At 40.0% G+C, this 23,189-nt stretch overlaps 1 protein-coding gene, 1 long non-coding RNA gene and 1 pseudogene across 2 annotated transcripts; 2 read left to right on the top strand and 1 right to left on the bottom strand.

Moving 5' to 3' along the window:
* Positions 1–622: 622 nt before the first annotated feature.
* Positions 623–2,037, top strand: LOC148321094 (3-oxoacyl-[acyl-carrier-protein] synthase, mitochondrial pseudogene; annotated as a pseudogene).
* Positions 2,038–12,959: 10,922 nt separating this feature from the next.
* LOC148321093 (3-oxoacyl-[acyl-carrier-protein] synthase, mitochondrial-like) lies at positions 12,960–19,114 on the top strand. Its single transcript, XM_088319211.1, has 2 exons — positions 12,960–14,296; positions 18,669–19,114. The coding sequence occupies exons 1-2, from the start codon at positions 13,311–13,313 to the stop codon at positions 19,069–19,071; spliced, it is 1,389 nt and encodes a 462-aa protein (XP_088175337.1). The 5' UTR covers positions 12,960–13,310; the 3' UTR covers positions 19,072–19,114.
* A 2,329-nt stretch (positions 19,115–21,443) lies between these two features.
* Positions 21,444–22,374, bottom strand: LOC148321092 (uncharacterized). Its single transcript, XR_015846802.1, has 2 exons — positions 22,248–22,374; positions 21,444–22,140 (listed from the first exon to the last, which is right to left on the bottom strand). It is a non-coding gene; the product is annotated as an uncharacterized LOC148321092 (long non-coding RNA).
* Positions 22,375–23,189: the final 815 nt, after the last annotated feature.

Here is a 23,189-nt window from a genome sequence, read left to right as displayed (position 1 = left end):
AGAAAACGGCAGTATAACCACAAATTGTGACAAAAATAAATTCAGAAAAGGTACTTACAGTGTTTGAAACGTCAAAGACGTAGTTGTATCCTCTTGTAATGTGACCGATTGAGCGTCTACTTCTCCAGCGAGCACTGGGTGATTGCTTGCGTCTGGCGATTGCTTAAAAACGCAGCGAATGTTCAAAACATGATGCACGAAAAATGAAAAGAAACGCGCTGGCTAATTGTAGCAGTTCGCTGCTAATACTGCTATATGAATGGAACTTGAGTAATATTACCATCATATAATATGAGGGAACGAAAGTGAAAGTAAATCACACCATGCTGATTCGACAGAACACTGCACTACACTCCAGTACTATCAATATAAAACCAAATTGAATTTACCTCGACAGATATACGACCGTGTATACGACGGAACGCTAGCTCATTTGCTAAACTGTGGGTACTGATTAGTAAACTGTGGGTACAGATTAGCAATAAATTTGAAATATAATTATATTTAACCTGATTTTGCTATTAAAAAAACGACCAACTTGTAACTTTTGACGGAACCTTTATTTTGGAAGCTAAAAGATGCCAAGAGATACTTCCTCTAATCAAGCTTCCGCTCACCGAGATCCGCGTGCGCGTCGAGGTAACCACGTGCTGCGCATACCCTATTGGGCTTAGCCGAAGAGTGGATCTAGGACGCAAAAGGGGCGGGACGACGTACGACTTGTGAGAATTGGGACACCCTACACGCTCCGCAGTACCGTGCAATAGAGGGGCACAACGGTCAAGTATAAATAGTGAGATTGTACCTAATTCTATGGGGCATGACGTAGTTTGTTCGATTGGAGTTGCCGTAGAAATACGTCATAGACAGGCGCAGGCCCCCCAAGCTGATCTGGCAGTCCCGAATCGATCTGGTACTTACAGCCGTATTGATGACAGCCATAGCTAACGTCATTTGGTGTATACATTTACAAACGCATCTCACTACTATCTTACTTTGTCACCGAGTACGGATTTACTTAAGGGACGGAAAGACACCATTTTGGTGATGATGATGTCTTTATCACTATCGTTTTGGGCTAAACTCAAATTTAGACTGATTGGGAGGCCCCTTCTTCAAATGAATACGTCTGTTTGTCCAAGCCAGACTTTCCGGTGTCACAGCACTGAAAGACGAAGGGTTGTTATTACTGGCATAGGTCTAGTATGTCCTCTGGGCACAGGGACGACTGTACCCTGGAACAACCTTATTCAGGGTCAGAGTGGAATTGTGGCTCTTAGCTCGGAGGATTACAAAACTATTCCCTGCAAAGTAGCGGCGTTGGTACCCAGAGGAAATGCAGAAGGTCAATTTAATGAGGAAATGTTTGCATCTCGCGGAGAACTCAATAGCATGTCACCAGCCACTGTGATGGCACTTGGAGCTGCTAAACTTGCCCTGGAGGACTCGGGGTGGTACCCTACAACCGCAGAGGAACAACTTACCACTGGTGTAGCTGTTGGCATGGGTATGGTGTCGTTGGATGAAATAGTGTCTACCTCTGAAGCCTTCCAGAAAAAGGGCTACAAGAAGATTAGCCCTTTCTTTGTGCCTCGTATTCTTGTGAACATGGCTGCTGGACATATAAGTATCAAGCACAATCTAAAAGGCCCTAACCATGCTGTCTCCACAGCATGCACCACCGGTGCGCATGCAATTGGGGATGCTGCAAGGTTTATTGCCCATGGTGATGCTGTTGCTATGGTTACAGGGGGGACAGAATCCTGTGTTGGACCTCTGTCAGTAGCAGGGTTTGCAAGAGCACGCGCTCTTGCCACCAAATGGAATGAATATCCCAAACTAGCTTCAAGACCTTTTCATCCAGAGAGAGATGGCTTTGTGATGGGTGAGGGATCCGCTGTGCTCCTGCTGGAAGAACTGGAGCACGCAGCCAAGCGCGGAGCCAGAATGTATGCAGAGGTGCTTGGGTACGGTCTCTCAGGAGATGCCAGCCACATTACCACACCCGCTGCAGATGGAGATGGGGCATTTAGGTAAGTGGATGGAAGCATTTGTACCATATGTGTTTCAGAAAATAACTGCAATTTACCAATCTTCATTTCATAACATCACAAAAAGAAGCACAGACAAATTATCCTCAGGCCGGCCACAACATCTCTTTTGCATAATCTACGAACTGTAAGAACAAATTCTGTTTTGATTCACAGTGGTGGAAGTTGTTTCAATTGGATCTTAAAATCAAACGCATGTTGTTGCGTGACACCGCTTGACTTGCAACTCTCAACTGCAAATCCCGATTCCATTCAAGTCGGGGTGTTGTGTAAAGTGTGACTTTTCAGGCCATGTTCAATTTAATATGTCACAAAGAAACTATGTTTAATTTTACCTACTGTTTTTTGCAAATATTCTTGGGCCCGGCCATTTATTTTTTAGGCCAATGTGGAAAGATATTTGGCAGGGAAAAAAAGTGATTACATATTAATCGGTTGATTAGTTAAAAAAAAAATTAGGAATAGTGTAATTTCTGTTTTGGTTTCCAATCGTGAAAATTACGTGAAATTAAATCATCTTTTTCGCTTTCGCGTATAAAATAGATATTTTATATCAAACCCAAAATGCACAAAAATAAAAATAAATTAAACTCATACACCCATAAAACTGATGGGTTAAAAATAACCCATATTGTTTTATTTAGGTAACCCAACACGTTCCTAAATATGGACCGACCCAACCAGTGGTTATTTTGGATCAGCCGGGCTGGGTCAAGGGCGTAACCAGGTGTATTGGGTTGGGATAGTTTATCCTAAAATGGGCTGAAGGTAATCAAATGTTACCCCAAAATTGGTCTTAAATAAAATTAATTACAATTATTGAATGAATTATTAATCCCACTTTTCTAGACCCCCGTGGTCTAAACCTCATCCATAGCAAGCCCCACGCTGTCCATCCATCCATTTTCCGTACCGCTTCTCCTCACTAGGGTCGCGGGGGTGGCTGGAGCCTATCCCAGCTATCTTCGAGCAGTAGGCGGGGGACACCCTGAACTGGTTGCCAGCCAATTGCAGGGCACACATAGATGAACAACCATCCGCACTCACACTCATACCGAGGGGCAATTTAGAGTGTTCAATCGGCCTGCCATGCATGTTTTTGGAATGTGGGAGGAAACCAGAGTACCCGGAGGAAACCCACGCAAGGACGGGGAGAACATGCAAACTCCACACAGGATGGCCGGAGCCGGGATCAAATCCACGCCTGATGCTGTCTCTCACTGTGAGGCCATCGTACTAACCAGTCGGCCACCGTGCCGCCCGGTCTACAAAATGTGTTACAGTTAAACAAATCTTTGACATTTGACAACAAAATACATCAACATTTGTCATGTATAACAGGATCAACTGATTAACAAAAACAAATATGCAGTCGGAGAAAATGATACTGGATTCAAATGTATCTTTAACCATCTTTATATTGTGCCGTTTGAAAGCAAAAAGAAGAAGAAGAAGAAGAAGAGGAAGAAGAAATGAATGAAGTCAGTGGTTATTGAGCCATGACTATCCACTGTCCGGCTGGTGCAATTTTGCCATTAACGGCTCTGATTGATCAATCGCCGGAGCTAGGAAATCTGGGCCTGCCATGAATAGGCTATTTTACTGTGATTACAGTATGTTGACCATGAGTAGGTTATTTTAGCGAGATGTGTAGGGTGCGTTGTTAAAGTTCAACTGGCTTCCACATAAACTGGCTCCTGAATCCAGCTGTGGCCGTTAGGACAATGTCAGTACAGTAACTTTATGTTTCATTATCATACCCTTATCTTCACATTATTATATATCTTGTTAATCAGTTAAACGCCTGAAGTCTAATGCATGTCAACTGGCTTCTTGCAAGCAACTTAACAAAGTTGACATGTTAATGAAGTGATGTTGCCTAAGTTGACTAGTCCACATGCTGTTCCGTGTGATTGTCATGTCATGTTATTATCCACACCGCTTATCCTGTACAGGGTCATGGGAGGGTGCTGGAGCCTATCCCAGCTGACTACGGGCGAAAGGCACACTACACCCTGAACTGGTCGCCAGCCAGTCACAGAGCAGACATAGACACCGTCACTGAGTGGGAACTGAACCCACGCTGCCCGCAAACACCTCAGGCGAGTGTACCACTACACCGTCAGTGACCTCCCCGTGTAATTGAAAAAGTTGAAAATAATGCCATCAGACAGACAAACAGCAGTTATGCGTATCTTCCTTTTCAGACCGGAGCATGGAGCCAATTGCAATATTGCTTCAATCACATTAATGCTTATTTTTTACATCACTTCTTTTTGAATCTATGCATACCTGCATGCAGAGGTGGGTAGGTAGTTACATTTACTGTTACATTTACTTGAGTAAATGTTGGAAAAAGTACTTTGAGGAGTAATTTTAAATCACGATACTTTTTTACTTTTGATGAGTAGATTTGTGAAGAAGAAATTGTACCCTAACTCCGCTACATTAGGCTACATAGAACTCGTTCCTTAAATCCCCCCTCTCTCAGAGAAAGGCACATTTATTTTGTCAGAGAGAGACCTCTGCCAGGCTCTTCCAAGTGACTGTGTTTCACCAATCAAATGTAGCCGTAGCCCTGCAGTCTCGTGAGTCATCACGTGATCATAACTTCAGCAGTGGGAAAGACTTTTCGGAACGAAGAGATCGAAAATGTCACTCAGAAATGCTGACTCTGCGGACACAGAAGAGGAGGAACGCCCCTGGCCTCACATCAAAAGCATGTTCCCATTAAAAAGGGTACGAAAAACCAGCAACACTATGCAGTGTCTACTTAGTTTGCCTAAACAGAGATTTCAGCGTTCAAGAACTCAATATCAAACTTGAGCAAACATGTAGCGGTAAATTGCCTAAATTCGTTTTTTTTCTTCTTCCTCCCTTTTGACAGGCAAATGTTTGCCTTTCAGATTACATTAGTTGAAATAAAAGTACATGGGCTTGAAATTTTGAGCTACTTTGTTATTTATACTATTATTTTTCTATTATTAAATTACTTCTATTATTTTTCTATTATTATAGTACTTGAACTTAGCTTAAGATTTATTTTAAGATATTTTTCATTCATTTAATTTATTCTATTGATTGGATGGACCTGAAGATGATTTTGTATTTTTGTCTCATTGAATGGTTGTTTAAAAATAAACAAAAATAAATCAGCCCTTGCAACAGTCCCTCAGTCCTCAAGGAGTTTTTTCATCAAGTACTTTTTTACTTTTACTCAAGTAATTATTTGGATGACCATATTTTACTTCTACTTGAGTCATATTTTACTCGAGTAGAATGTTTGGCTACTCTACCCACCTCTGTCTATCATAGTCGATTACGGTACATACGAGTCCTTGGGAGTGTCAGGTATGAACTCACCCTGAATTAAGGCGAAAATCGCAATCGCAACCATGTCAAGTTAACCCCTAGAAGTCAATTGCCATGATTTTATACGACGTTGTACACCAGATCATCTTGTGCCCGTGCCAGGGAACTTGTTTTCATCACCAAGTATAAATTCTGCGCCAATGCGAGTGTGCCGGCGTAGTGGATGGAACCCTTGCTCATGGGTTCAAATACCACTCTCAGCCTTTATGCTAGTTAATCTGGAAGCCAGTGGACATTCAAAATAACCACTGCGATAAATAAATGAATTATAATCGCTTCACTTCAACCATGTAGTTAAAATCTAACCTAACCCTAAATTTACATGACGAAGCGGCGTTCCACTCACAACCATACTTTACCTTAAAATATTGTCGGCGTATGAAAGTAACAACTTGCATACATCAAAGAAGACTTCATTTGAGTTCTCACATAATACTGTAACCGCTGGTGTCAACGCCATTATAGCTGTTGTTTTTGTTTCCAAAAACCGTCTGCAGACAGTCTCTTCCTTGCTTAACAACAATCGATTTTGGGTCTTCAATAGAGCAGTCCCTTTTGGCGCCTGAAATGTGTTCAATCCCAAATAATAATTTTTACGGTTGTTGTTTTATGTAAAGCCGGGAAAATATATTCAAACGCTTTCATAAATTAATTTGTACATTTTATTATATTTTAGAATGATTAAATGATCATTTAGGTGATGCCTGAATCGGGCATTTGGAAACTGTGTCTAAAGCGAGCTGCAAGCAAATATTAGGCCCCGTCAAAATCCCACTACTTTTTTCTTTTTTAATTTAAAATTTGCACGTCCTACAAAAATAGCATTCTTTACAATCAAATGCAACTGTCCAGCGAATGAACATAATACATATCTTCAATAACAACGACAAAAATAAGAGATTTTTTGCATTGAATAAAACAACCAAATTAAAAAATAATATCTCAAGTGGAAAACAAACACTTTTTTGTTGTTGTTCAGACCGCAACGGTTTATTTATTTTAAACTTTAACAAAGGAGTCAACTTTTAAACCCATTTGGGGATTTGGTCAGGGGAAACAGCAGATCACCACACTTGCACCTTATAACACTTGGAATTTTGTCCCCAAGCAAATGTGAATTACTAAGGAGTAAACCCTTAATTAACAAAAATAACCTCAATGCGTGTTCGTTTATATAATTAAAAAGGAAAATGTTCAAATAAAGACTCAACAACTGATCCAAATTTGTTCCGATAGTCTCTTCAATTCTCTGGACTTCAGGAAATTGCACAAGTCAGATATCTGGGCTACTTTTCTTATCCTCCCGAGGACCCGCGCCCAAGATGAATGCAGTCAAGAAAGAAGCGCCACTAAAATTGTGCCTTCAGTATATATCTATATACATTTAATATACTATATACGTACTATCGATTGAAATCATTCTTCCTCTCTCCTTCAGTCTCATGGGTCCAAGGTCAGGTCCCACGATTGATCCCAATCTGGTCCCATGGCTTATCCGAGGGCGTGGTGTCTTCCAGCATTCCGTAATCTTGTTTTAGGTGTGGGTGTGTATGTATCCAGATCTCAAATTGTCGTGTCTTTATGTGTGGTTGCCGCCATTGGGCGCGAGTGATCCCCGTCGTGTAAGTCTTGTGTCCAATTTGTTGTTTCTTTGGCTTCACTGTGTATATGGCATATGTGCTTTATCGGTGTTGCAAAATGTGAAGTGTTGTCACTTGTATATGCAGGCCTTTGTGTGTGTATGGAGGACTGAGAGTGCCAAAATTAAGTAAAATAAATACACCATGAAATGTTTAATTATAATTGTCATTAATTAATTAAAAGGCCACTGATGTTCTCTGCACGTGGGCCTGTTTTAGGCAGTAATAAAGGTACTGTACTTATGTGCATCAATGTTGTTCAAGAAATTGCAACGTAGTCCAAAATTTAGGAGCCTGGACTGTAAATCAAGTCGCAAAGTAAATGTCGCTGGACTTGCGTCAAAAACCTCCAGAGGTCCAAAGCTTGCTCTCTCTGTGGATGCAGCGTAAAGGACTTTTTATCTCCTAGATATTTGGAGCCACAACATTTCTGCCCGATCTCAGCGATATTCACATTTACATTCACATTAATCGTAAAATACAGAAGTTTGCAGAAGTTAGAAAGCAGTGCAGCAATGAATAATCAACAATGATAAATAATTAACAAAACAACAAATTTACCATTTGCACATGGATTAGTAGAGGACATTTTTACGTGCACTGTCACAATTTTTAGGGCAAAATGACATAATTTAAGGGAACTCCAAATGGTCACAAATACATCTAGGAAAAAAAGAAAAAAAAGTCTACAAACCTTTATGTGGTTCATATTGTCCTTTATGTTCATTTAACCTTGCCAGCATTCACAAAGATTTTTTTTGGCAGGTTGTACTCTAGTACAAACATGTAAGCGTAAATGAAGTACACACACAATGACAAAAGTGTTGTCTGTTAATGGAAGGAGGGAAAAACATATAACAATAATCGTAAATAAAAAGGAAAAAGAAAAATAATTTATAATCAGACTTTGATTTTGTATTGTGGTTCATTGGAATTGTGAAAAAACATGTGAAACAAGCCTGGACAAAAACTATGGTACAAAACTTCATATTTCGGAGCACAATCTTATGAGAAAATCACTACAATCAAATTTTTAGGAATAAAATTTCAGTGAGATGTGTGCACCTCTCATTATGTCCCTGTCTTCATAAACAAACTGGGCCAGTTGTTTTACATTTGAAGGGTGCTTTCAAAGTGCAAAAAGAAATTCCAATATATTACACAACTAAAATACAACTTCACACAAGAGGGATTAATGTTGTACTCATTAATCATTTTGAAACTGATTCGGTTACTTGTTCTATCATTGTTTTCCAAAGTAAAAGTAGGTATTTGGAAATGTCTTATTTTGATTAAACACAAAAGATAATTAGCTTGCTTTTTTGAAGGACTACAAGAATCGGAGAATAATTACTATTCAGAGGATGAAATCAGAGGATTCAGACAACAAAGAATGGCTTTAAATGATTGCTTTATTTTTTAAATATGTGTTGATTAATTTGATAATCGATTCATAGTCATTTAATCATTTAATTTTGTACCTCCAGTCACGTTCATACATGAAAATATGTAAAACGTAAGTAAAATATTTCACGTCAAAACATGAAATTTATCATATGAGGTGATGAATTTTTTTGGCGGAAAGGTGTGGCAGCAATACGCTTTCGTAAAAAAATACACAAAAAGTATTGCATTAAATTGGCTCATATTTTTCTCCAAAGTGATTACGGTAGTATGGTAAGAATCAAATTTCGTGATGTTCCAGAGTTTTATGCTTGAATTCAATATTTTTTTCTGACAACAAAAAGTGTGGTGGACAAATGACATCTACTGGCCAAAGAAGATACTGTATCCACATATCTATGTATTGTGTAGATCAGCGAGTAAAACAGTGATGTCCTTATCTATGTTCCAAAGCAAGCACCCTTTCGTCTCTCCTTGTTGCCGTGACATATTCTAACCGAATTTAGGAAATGTGGCAGGAGATTTGACTTTCTAAAGAGGCCCTGAATTTCACAAAATCAAATGTTTTATTTCTGGGTTGGAAAATTGACATTTAATGAGTCCCCTGTATTGCCAAAAGAAACATATGAGCTGAAATGTGCCCATAGTTGACTTTAAAAGGTTTAAAATGGCATGGTACAACTCCTTTAAACATGTTTTAATGTAGGTCGATGCACATTTTGTCAATTGATGCATGCGCAACTATTGAAGGCAATGATGAGAGCATTCATTTGAGGTAACAGACACATGAGTGATCTAGTATAGAGTTGTTGGCGGTATGTGATGTAAAACTAATATTTTATTTTTGTTTTCCAAAGGTGCAGATCTTTTAGTGGCTGGGAAGGTCGATGTGCGATTGTTCGAGGCAGTGAACCCATTTACAAGAAGACCAATGTTGCATGCATGTGGCTATGTTCTGGAGGTGGCCAACAACTATGGGTCGTACCTGAGTTGTAAGAGGAATTTGAAAATGTACTTGATTTGTGTCATGCCCCGTGTCGGTCATGTCAATGTTTTTGTTATTCTTCTTCTTCACCTTCCTGCCATGTCTTCATTCTGTTTATTTTGTCAGCTGAGTGGGGCGTTCCCTTCAGCACTCGTTCCCCACCAGCCACGCAGCTGTTCCCCGTTAGCCTCACACACCTGATGCCCATCTGCTCCCCTAATTACTGGACTATATGAACACCTCACTCCAACAACTCATTGTCGGTGCATTGCTCCGTTACGGACTGTCACGACCGCTCTCTGATCTCGTTCATGCTCTTGTTCTCGCTCCCGCTCTCGTCCCCTAGCATTTGTCCCTGGCCTTGTTCCTCACTCTTTCCACCCGGTTTAGCCACGTTAAGTTTGCCTTTGTTATTTTGCACCCTGCCACGTTGTTTGTCATTATTTTGGTTCCTTAATAAATTCCCTTAAGTTACACCTTTTCCTGCTTCCTCACATTTTGGGTCCTCCCCCTCCTCGCCGACCCCCGATCCTGACAATTTGGGTGATGGACATAATTTAGTTTTGATTGAAACCCAACACTTTTACCCACCTACTGAGCGCAAGTGTAGCCAGATAGCAAATGTTCTTTTTAACTTGTTCTACTTAAATCTTATCCCATATACTCTTACAGAGTTTGGCAGCTGGTTTGTCTGGAATGTGTTTGTAATGGTATTTTATAATCTAAAGTTGTATGGTCTGATTCATAGGGGCCATATTTATATTTTTATACTGCTATATCTCATACTCTTGGACTGAAAGTCAGGCTGTTTACATTTCGTGACTCTTGAGTGAGTCATTGTTTGCCTAGTTTATTCTTTGCAAAATTAGGAAGCACTTTAGTTGTGGTAATACGCAATTTTGTTGACCACCGTTGTTATGCAACAGCTTTGAGTCATGTTTTTTTTATTAGTTTTTATAAAACAGCTCTACTGCTTGTATTGCAAGCAGGTTCTTGTGTCGCCGGAGTCGACTATGATGTCTTCTTTTACACTAATTGTATAAAAATTAAGTGTAAAAATGTTCCTATCTGATTTTTTTCCCCACGTTACGACTGTGAAATTCACTCAGTTCACAGACAGACTGTGTATTGACGTTGTTTGCTGAGTTGATTACCAAAATCTCAAGTCTGCAGTCCTTAAGTTCTCACCTTGTTGCTGTCTGATTTGGCATTGTGCTTTGGTGTAAATTTGACCACTCCGCTTCACATAAATAGTCATTGCTGTTTCCACAAAGACATTTATGGATTGAATACCAGTTTTAAAACAAGATACTTTGGCTACCTGACAATGTAGAAGACAATCAATTGTTTTCTTAGAATTTGTTTGAATCACATTTATTTTAGAAAAGTTGTATTTGGCTTTTTTAATAGCAATCAAGGATCTTAACATGTTTGCTCAATGCATGCTAATACGTGGTGGAATTTACAGCAAATTACTTATTTTACAAACCATAAAAAAGCAACAGTTTATCTGGGTAGAACCATCAAGCAAAATACACAATATATGTGCAGTATATATCTAATTCATTTTAATAATTTTCTGTACATTTCCCACGCATGTCCAAGAATGAGTGCACAGACACAGCAAGTGTACAGAAAATTATAAGTAAAATTACACATGGGGTAAACATACTTGATAAAATACATAATGAGCAGGCTCAGTGGTGGAGACAGAGTTGTAGAATCCATTTTAAGAAAATAAAACCCCACATTTTGGATCATTTCAGTTTCACCTCATCCACCCTGTTTAGGAGTTGTCAATTAGTATCACATAGTTTAATATATAGTTCGATTTTTACTTGCCTACCTGCCTTTTGGTTTAATGCTCAGGTGAATCCAAAGCGACAGGGGTTCTACTTTCCTGTTGCTTAGTGAGAGAGACAAACCAGGTATTCCACCCTCCATATAAACTTCAGTTGAGAGGTGTGCAAGGGGCACACACGTCATTAGGAGCTATGACGAGGCACATCAATTAATAGTATGATATGTAATAAATTGTAAAAGGAATTTGAAACCTTTTACATAAGGACAGCATCTACTAAATATCTAAAAACGTTATGCGCGCCTCTCTCAAGTTGAGGTTGTTGTCCATGGCATTATATTCATCCACTGGGACTTGGAGGTTGTTCTCTGACATTATGTATGTACACAGAGTGAACACATCAGCATCACAAGCAACATCATTGCGGTGGATGCAGTCACCTTCATGCCTCAAAAATTCTCCTCAGTCACTTGGCACAAAAAGTGCTCGGTGCCATAGAACATGACATCCGGCCGACTGTGTGGGACACGCTCATTCATGGACGGACGAATCAGATGGTTGTTCCATACCTCCTTGACTGCATCCAACTCATCCTACAGGTGTTACAAAAACAATTGACATAAATCAGTTAAAGAAAGAATAAATTTAAAATGTAAACCTTTTTCAAAGTCAAATCTCAGTTCAGTGCACAAACACAGATGTACTCATGTGGAAGCGGTGAAAGTGAAGGAAAATACTAGCAAAATAGAGCTCTATGAGCTGATGTTGATCCATGATCTGACACTCACGTTCTGTAGGTGGAGCTAAATAGAATTCTGATTACATTGTGGAATAGATAGAATATGTGATCAAATTACAATAATTATTCATTAAAATATGAATTACTATAAATATATTTGCATACGTTGAAAACAATAGTTTTAAGAATATTTGAACATAAACCTCATAGTGTGGCAACTACCAATACTTTTAGCTCGGGAAACACGGGAGAAAACGGCAGTATAACCACAAATTGTGACAAAAATAAATTCAGAAAAGGTACTTAAAGTGTTTGAAACGTCAAAGACGTAGTTGTATCCTCTTGTAATGTGACCGATTGAGCGTCTACTTCTCCAGCGAGCACTGGGTGATTGCTTGCGTCTGGCGATTGCTTAAAAACGCAGCGAATGTTCAAAACATGATGCACGAAAAATGAAAAGAAACGCGCTGGCTAATTGTAGCAGTTCGCTGCTAATACTGCTATATGAATGGAATTTGAGTAATATTACCATCATATAATATGAGGGAACGAAAGTGAAAGTAAATCACACCATGCTGATTCGACAGAACACTGCACTACACTCCAGTACTATCAATATAAAACCAAATTGAATTTACCTCGACAGATATACGACCGTGTATACGACGGAACGCTAGCTCATTTGCTAAACTGTGGGTACAGATTAGTAAACTGTGGGTACAGATGACTAAACTGTGGGTACAGATTAGCAATAAATTTGAAATATAATTTTATTTAACCTGATTTTGCTATTAAAAAAACGACCAACTTGTAACTTTTGACGGAACCTTTATTTTGAAAGCTAAAAGATGCCAAGAGATACTTCCTCTAAATCAAGCTTCCGCTCACCGAGATCCGCGTGCGCGTCGAGGTAACCACGTGCTGCGCATACCCTATTGGGCTTTGCCGAAGAGTGGATCTAGGACGCAAAAGGGGCGGGACGACGTACGACTTGTGAGAATTGGGACACCCTACACGCTCCGCAGTACCGTGCAATAGAGGGGCACAACGGTCAAGTATAAATAGTGAGATTGTACCTAATTCTATGGGGCATGACGTAGTTTGTTCGATTGGAGTTGCCGTAGAAATACGTCATAGACAGGCGCAGGCCCCCCAAGCTGATCTGGCAGTCCCGAATCGATCTGCTACTTACAGCCGTATTGATGACAGCCACAGCTAACGTCATTTGGTGTATCCATTTCCAAACGCATCTCACTACTATCTTACTTTGTCACCGAGTACGGATTTACTTAAGGGACGGAAAGACACCATTTTGGTGATGATGATGTCTTTATCACCATCGTTTTGGGCTAAACTTCAATTTAGACTGATTGGGAGGCCCCTTCTTCAAATGAATACGTCTGTTTGTCCAAGCCAGACTTTCCGGTGTCACAGCACTGAAAGACGAAGGGTTGTTATTACTGGCATAGGTCTAGTATGTCCTCTGGGCACAGGGACGACTGTACCCTGGAACAACCTTATTCAGGGTCAGAGTGGAATTGTGGCTCTTAGCTCGGAGGATTACAAAACTATTCCCTGCAAAGTAGCGGCGTTGGTACCCAGAGGAAATGCAGAAGGTCAATTTAATGAGGAAATGTTTGCATCTCGCGGAGAACTCAATAGCATGTCACCAGCCACTGTGATGGCACTTGGAGCTGCTAAACTTGCCCTGGAGGACTCGGGGTGGTACCCTACAACCGCAGAGGAACAACTTACCACTGGTGTAGCTGTTGGCATGGGTATGGTGTCGTTGGATGAAATAGTGTCTACCTCTGAAGCCTTCCAGAAAAAGGGCTACAAGAAGATTAGCCCTTTCTTTGTGCCTCGTATTCTTGTGAACATGGCTGCTGGACATATAAGTATCAAGCACAATCTAAAAGGCCCTAACCATGCTGTCTCCACAGCATGCACCACCGGTGCGCATGCAATTGGGGATGCTGCAAGGTTTATTGCCCATGGTGATGCTGTTGCTATGGTTACAGGGGGGACAGAATCCTGTGTTGGACCTCTGTCAGTAGCAGGGTTTGCAAGAGCACGTGCTCTTGCCACCAAATGGAATGAATATCCCAAACTAGCTTCAAGACCTTTTCATCCAGAGAGAGATGGCTTTGTGATGGGTGAGGGATCCGCTGTGCTCCTGCTGGAAGAACTGGAGCACGCAGCCAAGCGCGGAGCCAGAATGTATGCAGAGGTGCTTGGGTACGGTCTCTCAGGAGATGCCAGCCACATTACCACACCCGCTGCAGATGGAGATGGGGCATTTAGGTAAGTGGATGGAAGCATTTGTACCATATGTGTTTCAGAAAATAACTGCAATTTACCAATCTTCATTTCACAACATCACAAAAAGAAGCACAGACAAATTATCCTCAGGCCGGCCACAACATCTCTTTTGCATAATCTACGAACTGTAAAAACAAATTCTGTTTTGATTCACAGTGGTGGAAGTTGTTTCAATAGGATCTTAAAATCAAACGCATGTTGTTGCGTGACACCGCTTGACTTGCAACTCTCAACTGCAAATCCCGATTCCATTCAAGTCGGGGTGTTGTGTAAAGTGTTCAATTTAATATGTCACAAAGAAACTATGTTTAATTTTACCTACTGTTTTTTGCAAATATTCTTGGGCCCGGCCATTTATTTTTTAGGCCAATGTGGAAAGATATTTGGCAGGGAAAAAAAGTGATTACATATTAATCGGTTGATTAGTTAAAAAAAAATTAGGAATAGTGTAATTTCTGTTTTGGTTTCCAATCGTGAAAATTACGTGAAATTAAATAATCTTTTTCGCTTTCGCGTATAAAATAGATATTTTATATCAAACCCAAAATGCACAAAAATAAAAATAAATTAAACTCATACACCCATAAAACTGATGGGTTAAAAATAACCCATATTGTTTTATTTAGGTAACCCAAACACGTTCCTAAATATGGACCGACCCAACCAGTGGTTATTTTGGATCAGCCGGGCTGGGTCAAGGGCGTAACCAGGTGTATTGGGTTGGGATAGTTTATCCTAAAATGGGTTGAAGGTAATCAAATGTTACCCCAAAATTGGTCTTAAATAAAATTAATTACAATTATTGAATGAATTATTAATCCCACTTTTCTAGACCCCCGTGGTCTAAACCTCATCCATAGCAAGCCCCACGCTGTCCATCCATCCATCTTCTGTACTGCTTCTCCTCACTAGGGTCGCGGCGGGTGTGGAGCCTATCCCAGCTATCTTCGGGCAGTAGGCGGGGGACACCTTGAACTGGTTGCCAGCCAATCGCAGGGCACACATAGATGAACAACCATCCGCGCTCACACTCATACCGAGGGGCAATTTAGAGTGTTCAATCGGCCTGCCATGCATGTTTTTGGAATGTGGGTGGAAACCTGAGTACCCGGAGGAAACCCACGCAAGCACGGAGAGAACATGCAAACTCCACACAGGATGGCCGCAGCCGGGATTGAACCCACGCCTGATGCTGTCTCTCACTGTGAGGCCATCGTGCTAACCAGTCGGGCCACCGTGCCGCCCCCACGCTGTCATTTCGGGAAAAATCTTTTGGAGTTACTATTTATACCTGTAAACATTAAATAGAGCTGTCAAGCGATTAAAATATTTAATCAGGATTAATCAAATCTTTTCGTAGTTAATTTGTAATCGCAAATTTTATTCATTGTAAAAAATCCCTCACATTTCTTTGTATATTATGTATATAATTCTATATTTTATTGAATTGTAATACCTTTAATATATGATAATTTAATTTTTTGTTTTTATGCAACTACTTTTTTTTTTATTGAAAAAACAAAGCATTGGATTCGACTCACACAAACAAAGTCACACAAAACAACATATCAACAGCCTTTCTAAGGGATCAAATTGGAGTCATATAAGAAATATAAAATGCCAACTAAGTGCAAATGAACTGGGTCAAAATAATGGGCTGACACACCGAGGTCATTGTGGTTACTGAGAGTAGTCCAGTAATCACGGGTGAGCGCGACTGCTTCTGCCTTCTCCGCTTCTTGCAAGTCTTGAATGCGGGTTGTAATTGTGTGTCTCGGGGACAAATTGTAAGTGCAGTCGTTGGACGCGATGCGAAGTATTTCAGCCAGACCTTCGTCCTCCACGATGCGAACACGCAGTGGCCACCCACTTAACGATGGCTTCGGCGAGTCTCTTTTTAGTTGATCCATCCATCGGTTTCTGTCGCAAATTATCCATGTATGCCTGGGTTTGACAAGAGGGCTGGAGAATTGGCATCAGCGGTGTGCTTGGCCATCAAATGGTGTTTTAAACTGGATGTGCTGCGATGGGAATTCAGTTTACGATGGCAATACACACAAATAAATTTGCTTTCATCAATTAATCCCATTAATAACGCGTTTTTCTGACACCACTAAAATCTATTACTAAATGATTACACTCAAGAACATTTCATCCAATATTTTACTCATTTTACATGTGAGGAAGGCTGCAACTAACAATTATTGTATTCATTAATCTGATGTTTTTTATTATTAATGAATTTTTTTTTTTTTACATTATGCAATGAAAATTGGCAAAGTTGTTGATTATTGTTTTCCAAATTCTGCTTTTGGTTTGGAATGGATGTTTGCAATCAACTTTTGATTAAAACCAAAAATAATCAAGTCATCTTTCATAGATGACTAAACTGAATTTTGAGAACATTTAATGACCAGCGGATAAATAAAATTGGAGTATTTGTGAAATGTAATATTTTTAAACATATAATCAACAAAAAAATATTTTTAAACAATGTCTGAACAATTAGTTGTTAAGTCAACCTGGCAAGGTTTGGACAACATGGTTTGTAATACAATACAGTATATCAAATACATAAAAATCAACTAGCATCCATCATAAATGTTTCCATGGAGTAAATTTGATAAATGGAGGAGAAAAAAAAGAGGAAAAGGAAGATCTACATGCTAGCATGCCAAAATTCTACAACAAATCGTCAAGAGCAAATATTTGTTTTCCAATTAATGGTCAATGTAAAAACCCTAATTCACTATTGAAGTTGAGATGTTTATGAAAAAAAAACCTAAATGCTGTAACCAATCTTTTTCTCCCTCACACAAGATAGCACTTTCCCCTTTTTGCTACGTGGCAATTCAAATAGAAACAAGAAAAAAATAGTTCAGTTGAATTAATTTAAACAGTTTTTTAGTTGTGATTTTGGTGACAAATGCACATTTTGACCAATTTTTGCAGACGTTTAAGAAAGTGTGAAATCTGTTTTACTACCCCCCCCCCCCCCACTGGACGTTGCAAAAATAGATGTGAAAGCTCATGGTGCGACGCCGTGTGCTTTGACCTTGTATATGTGCTATTTCTCTTTAAATTACTACTGTTAACGTAAGTATAACTGAATGCATTTAAAATGTATTTTTTAATTTTACTTATGATTTTAACACAAAAAAATAGCCCTACCAGCCTCAATTGCACCGTGATGCAACGCCTTCAGAACTTGAAAATGGCTATCTTTGAGTGACATACTCGAATGGCGAGGTAGGTCTTTAATCACCTTTAAAAAATAAATAAATAACAAATATACTCCAGAACACAGAAAAAAAAATTACCGACACGCTGTGTCAAAGGGCGCAGCACCAGTTGAGGGTGCTATTTCTGTATATGATACTTAGACTGGGCGCACCACACTACGACACACTCGCGCATGCCAGCACTGATGCGCATAATGGATTGCTGCCATCTACTGACAACGTTAGGGGAGGGATGTCACTGGTCACCGCACTCTTTAGAGTCATGGTTTCAAATCAAAAACATAAATATCTCTGAATAGCATACAAGCAAACAATGAAACAAAGAAATAAAATGAACACAAAACATGCATCTCTCATGCCATTCATATCACCAAAAGAAATAAAAATAACACAACAACAGTACTGAGGCATTCTGGGAGCTTATGAGCCTCAGCCAATCAGATGGCTGGTTAGAGAGATGTGAGTGGTGTGCTTTGGGCAGTGTTTTATTTCTTTTTTTTGCAGTCTGTTGTCTAAACCTGCAATGTTTCTTGCTTGCAATAACATGAATGATAAGAAAAACTATGACATTGTGGACAGATGCCCTTTTGTCCAGCTTTCTCCTGCACCATCACCAAAAAACGTATTCACATAATGTATTTGTCATAGTCAATTCGAAGCATAGATGTCACAGACTTTTGCCAGCAGGGTGTCCTAACATGCACTCTGCAATGCCCCAAAGGGATCAGGCTCAATTGTTGAGAGAGTTGCTCAGTCTATACTGTAGGCGGGTCGCATGACAAGGCGCTTCGTTTGTTTTGGGGGGGAATTTGGGACTTTAAAGTGCGCCTTATGGTAGCGAAAATACGGTACTCAGAAAAAAATTACTTCGAAAAACAGAGAAATAAAATTACTCTGAAAAACAGGGGGTAAAAATTACTCAGAAAAAGTGAAAAGAATTACTCAGAAAAACATAAGAAATTTTTTTTTAGAAAAACTAAGGCCGCCCCCAAAAAATTACTCTGAAAAACAAGATGTATTTATTTTTTCTCACGTGAATGCAATACGCTTTTGTGCAATTCTTGAATTTTCATATTGGTTAAAACAAAACTGGAATCATTCTAACTTCACAGATGCATGTCAGCTGCCATCAAAGATGCTCGCATCTCACCAGAAGATGTCTCTTATGTGAATGCCCACGCCACCTCCACGCTTTTGGGTGATGCAGCGGAAAATTCTGCCATCAAGAGGCTCTTTCACCAAAGTGCAGGAATCCTGGCTGTGTCCTCCACTAAAGGAGCCACTGGACATCTGCTTGGGGCTGCAGGAGCTCTGGAGACAGCAATCACTGCTCTGGCTTGCTACCACGGTATCTTGCCTCCGACTCTCAATCTAGACCAGACTGAGTCAGAATTTAACCTGAATTATGTTCCCTGCATCGCGCAGCCATGGCAGACTGTGGGCAGAAGGGTGGCCCTTTCCAACTCATTTGGCTTTGGAGGAACAAATGCCACGCTGTGTATTGCTAACATCTAAAAATGTAAACCTGTTTAAGTGTCTAATTTACTGCAACCAGAGTTTTTAAGCATAAAAGATTAAAAAGACACTGCACTATTCATACATGTTATTCTTATTTTGTTTTGATTTGACTTAGTTAGACTTAAAATATAACTTGGAGATCTAAATTGTTACCCCTTAAATTGCAACTTTTTCAACTAAATTAAATATGAATGCACCATAATTGAGGCCATTCTTTTCATAGTTGAAATGGAACAAATGAAGCAGTCAGTGCAACTTTTACTATTTGTAGTTTTATTATCATTTCTAACATGTTTCTCTGAACGTTTTCTACTGCATCAATAGCCACCTAAGCCATCTTACTCAATCACTGATCGTTCACATTCCTCGTAGCAACTTCTCATTATTCGCCATTTTTCTGCGGATGTGAGACATTCTTTTGGGGGCGCGATGTCAGGATTGTGTTGTAAGATGATGACAGAGACCACCTTTTTAGTTTGATGTAGATGGCTTTTTCATTCTTTTTCATACTTTTGCAGTGTTCTTTTTAAAGGAACACTTAATTCACTAAACATTGGTACTTATATAATAGGTACACATGTAAAAAATAAATGAGTCTTAAAATTCACCTTGTAGTTATTCAAGTGCTTTTTTGGGATGAAATTTGTGAAAAATTGGAACACCCTCTTTTGGAGGTCGACTGCGTAATATTTAGGCTCAAACATGAGCTCATATAAGCGACAATGGTGAGCAGCACCACAAAAAAAAAAACATTTGCACAGGTACCCCGATGGCAATTGATTATATGTTTCGGACCTTTAGCTACACTCCAGTTTTATTAAGTCTCAGGAGGCAAAAGGCAACCGTTTGCCAGAAGGCAAAAATGTAAATAAAGTAACTTACGGTAACGCTTATGGATGAAATTGCAATATATAACGGCCTATGAACAATTAACCTTATGCAAAGCCTCTCGGAAAGCATTGTGTTTGCCTTTCTTGTTAACTTACAGACAAGGCGTCAGAAACTGCACGTAAGATGCTCATTTCCTCATTCTTGTTTACTCAGACATGGAAAGGCTAATCGTAAATTCTGAGTGGTCCCTCCTGTTACTCCCACCGAACAAGATGGTGGAGAGGGGGCGTGATCATATTCCTCTTTTTTTTTTTTCTGTGCGTGTTCGGTTTTAAGGGCATTTTTGTGATCCCTTTAATCTCCTCCCCAATGAAGTCAAAATAATTCCACTTGCGCAGACCTCCCTAAATACAATTGAGTGAATGTTAACAAAAACAAACAATACAGCAAAAATAGTCTGAAATGTTACTTACAAAAAACGTGTGCATGCTGCGTCTCATCAGTGGTGAACGCAAAATCCGTAAGTTAAGGAGATTTGGTAAGAGTGGCACTGTGTAGACAGCTGCCTGTCCAGTAGTACCTCTCCAGTTTTGATCTCTTTTTAACCTTTGTTTTTCCTTTAACGATACTTTCTTTCACTCTTCCCACAGAGAAATTGTGTGTTTTATTTATCCTATGGATATTTTCAACTTTAATATGCATCCAAGACCCAGTCGCCTCACTAATTCACAGGAGGCAATGCTGGCTCTCATCCCGACTCGACGGAGTGAGGAGGCGACCTAGGTGCTGTGCAAGGCTGGGGCTAAGCTAAAGTCCGAGGTGCTATAAAATAATTCCCACCGTCATCATGGGAAATCTGAACTCCCTGCCGAATAAGATCGACCTGGGCCCTGGGATGAGGCACGGGAGCAGATGGTGGCCTTAGGCCTGGGAGACAATTTCGAACATCATTTGAACTATGATAGAGAAATATGTAAAGGGGGACCATATAAAAATATGAGGGCTGCTTTTTAGAACGGCCATTTTTCGACTGCATTCATTTGGGTGCGGGTCCTCACGAGGATAAGAAAAGTAGCCCAGATATGTGACTTGTACTATTTCCTGAACTCCAGAGAATTGAAGAAAGTGCCCCGTCAACCTCTACACCAGTGGTTCTCAATTATTTCCCGTCACGCCCCCCATGGCTTGTTATTGCTGAATGAGCGGAAAGTCTTTGTTGGGACACACGTCCTTGCAGAAACTGATATCTTATCTTCCAGTGTTGGTGTATTCATCCAGTTTGCCAGTTGAAGTTTTAAAGACACCCCAGTAAGTGTAGTCTAAACATTCCTGTAATTTTTAAAGCAGGTTTTGCACATTTCAGTCTTATTTCCAGTTAGCCATTAAATTAATTAACTCTATCACCTTTGTAGGAGTTGAGTCACAGAGGAAATGAGAAGTATTTAGTCAATGAACCTTAGAAGCCAAACTTACTCCAATGCGTGTTAGTTTTTTTTGTACTCAAGAAGAAAAGGGTCAAATAAAGACTCAACAACTGATTAGAGTTCCGATATTTAGTTTCTTCGATTTCTGGAGTTCAGGAAATAGTACAAAGACAGATATCTGGGCGGCTTTTTCTTAATCTCACGATAAACTGTACAGCACAGTCGAAATGAGTCGCGCGGTATCTTAGCCCAGCCTCACTTTATATAGGATTTCTTGAGCTAGGTTTTGTATGTCAAGGGTCATGTAGGTGAATCGGTCATCCTCGCTCCCTCCCACGACACTGTTCCACGTCCAAGGGAAGGTCCTCTCCAGGTTCGTTATCGTCTGGATGGTGATTCCCGTCTTGTCCCCAAGACTGGCATGCCAAGGCTGGCCTTCTCCGGCGGGCAGTCTCTCCGTCTCTCCGGCTGGCATTCCCCTGTAATCCTGCCGGTGTTCATGTATATGGAGGTGTGTGTGTGTGTGTGTCCTCTATTAAAATCACCCAGGATGATGAAAGGGGATTCTGGGTGCTTCAGCTTTGTTAATTGGTCAGACAGCGTTTGTAGCGCTGTGTTAGCATTAGCATTCGGTGGGATGTGCACACCTGCGAGTACGAAGGAGGAGAACTCACGTGGTGAGAAGAGTCGGGCACTTGGCCCTTTTTTACCAGTCAGTCCCCCGTCCTCCGGCCGCGACCTGGGTACACTCCTGGTCTTGACTCTCCCGCCTTATCCCTAAAAATTGTCGCCCCCGACCCCATTCCGCTTCCTAGAAAAAAAAAGCGTCCGTGCATGACGCCGCTGTGGGACAGATGCTCATGCCAGAGGTTTATTTAAAAGATCATTGGCTGGCTTATTTTATTTAACTCTGCTTACCTTATTATGGGCTTATTATGGCGGTAAGAGTTTCGTTAAACCAAAGTGGGTTAACGGTTTGATGACCACATGGGTGCACTTGTCCCACGCATAGGCTAGGTGTCTTCCACAGTGGGCAGAGCTAAACTCTGTTAAAGGGTCAGTACACAAAACAACATAATATACGATTTCATTGTACTCTGAGTGTAAATATTTGAATTCTTTACACATGCATACAATTAAAAACAAAGCTTTTTCTCATGTCCAACTGTTGCCGTGGCGACGTGCCGTTAAGAAAAACATTAGTGAAAACATGCGCACAAATCACACTTCATTATTTTCTTAATTTATTGTATGGTTAAAAAAAATGCAGCTTATTTGCACTCTATATTTTTTTTTAACAAAACAGCCTGTTGAACGTTTCACAAGATGTACCAAAGGTTGGATTCGAAAAACAAAAATCAATCCCAGTAGTTTGAAAACTGGCAGGCCCATGTTCAAAATAAAATCTGGGCAAAAATGTCTAGCCGTATGCTAAAATGAACATTAAGTGAATGTGATTTTTGCAAGTCCAATTCTGTTCCATTTTTGCTCATTTGTACCGTTGTACTAGAAAGTCCCTCCGATTGACTTCACACATGGGCTGTACCATCTCAAGGCCTGGGACAGAAACAGGGGAAAACATTTACAACTTTCTAAATAATATATGACGCGTGGGAGTAAACAAATTGTGCATTTCATATTTCCTTTGCCTTAAAAGAGAGAAACCCACACACACACTTCACAAGTATATATTGATAGTTGGCTCTTTAACATCTATATAATGTTGGAATTAGTCGCTAAATAGATGCAAATTACTTGGTAATAAACCCTTAATTGACTAAATGTACTCAATACGTATTCGTTTTTTACATTCAAGAAAGAAGATGTCAAATAAAGATCCAAGTTTTGTTCCTATAGTTT

Source organism: Idiotropiscis lumnitzeri, chromosome 16 (assembly GCF_059441095.1).
Source record: "Idiotropiscis lumnitzeri isolate Australia: NSW breed Sydney's pygmy pipehorse chromosome 16, RoL_Ilum_1.0, whole genome shotgun sequence".
Classification (NCBI taxonomy): Eukaryota; Metazoa; Chordata; class Actinopteri; order Syngnathiformes; family Syngnathidae; genus Idiotropiscis; species Idiotropiscis lumnitzeri.
Note: the sequence above shows the minus strand (reverse complement) of the source record. Positions and strands in the feature narration are given on the sequence as shown.

Coding starts and splice junctions, on each gene's coding strand:
- LOC148321093 (XM_088319211.1), top strand. CDS start 13,311: ATGATGATGTCTTTATCACCATCGTTTTGGGCTAAACTTCAATTTAGA. Junction 14,297..18,668: donor GATGGAGATGGGGCATTTAG/GTAAGTGGATGG, acceptor CTAACTTCACAG/ATGCATGTCAGCTGCCATCA.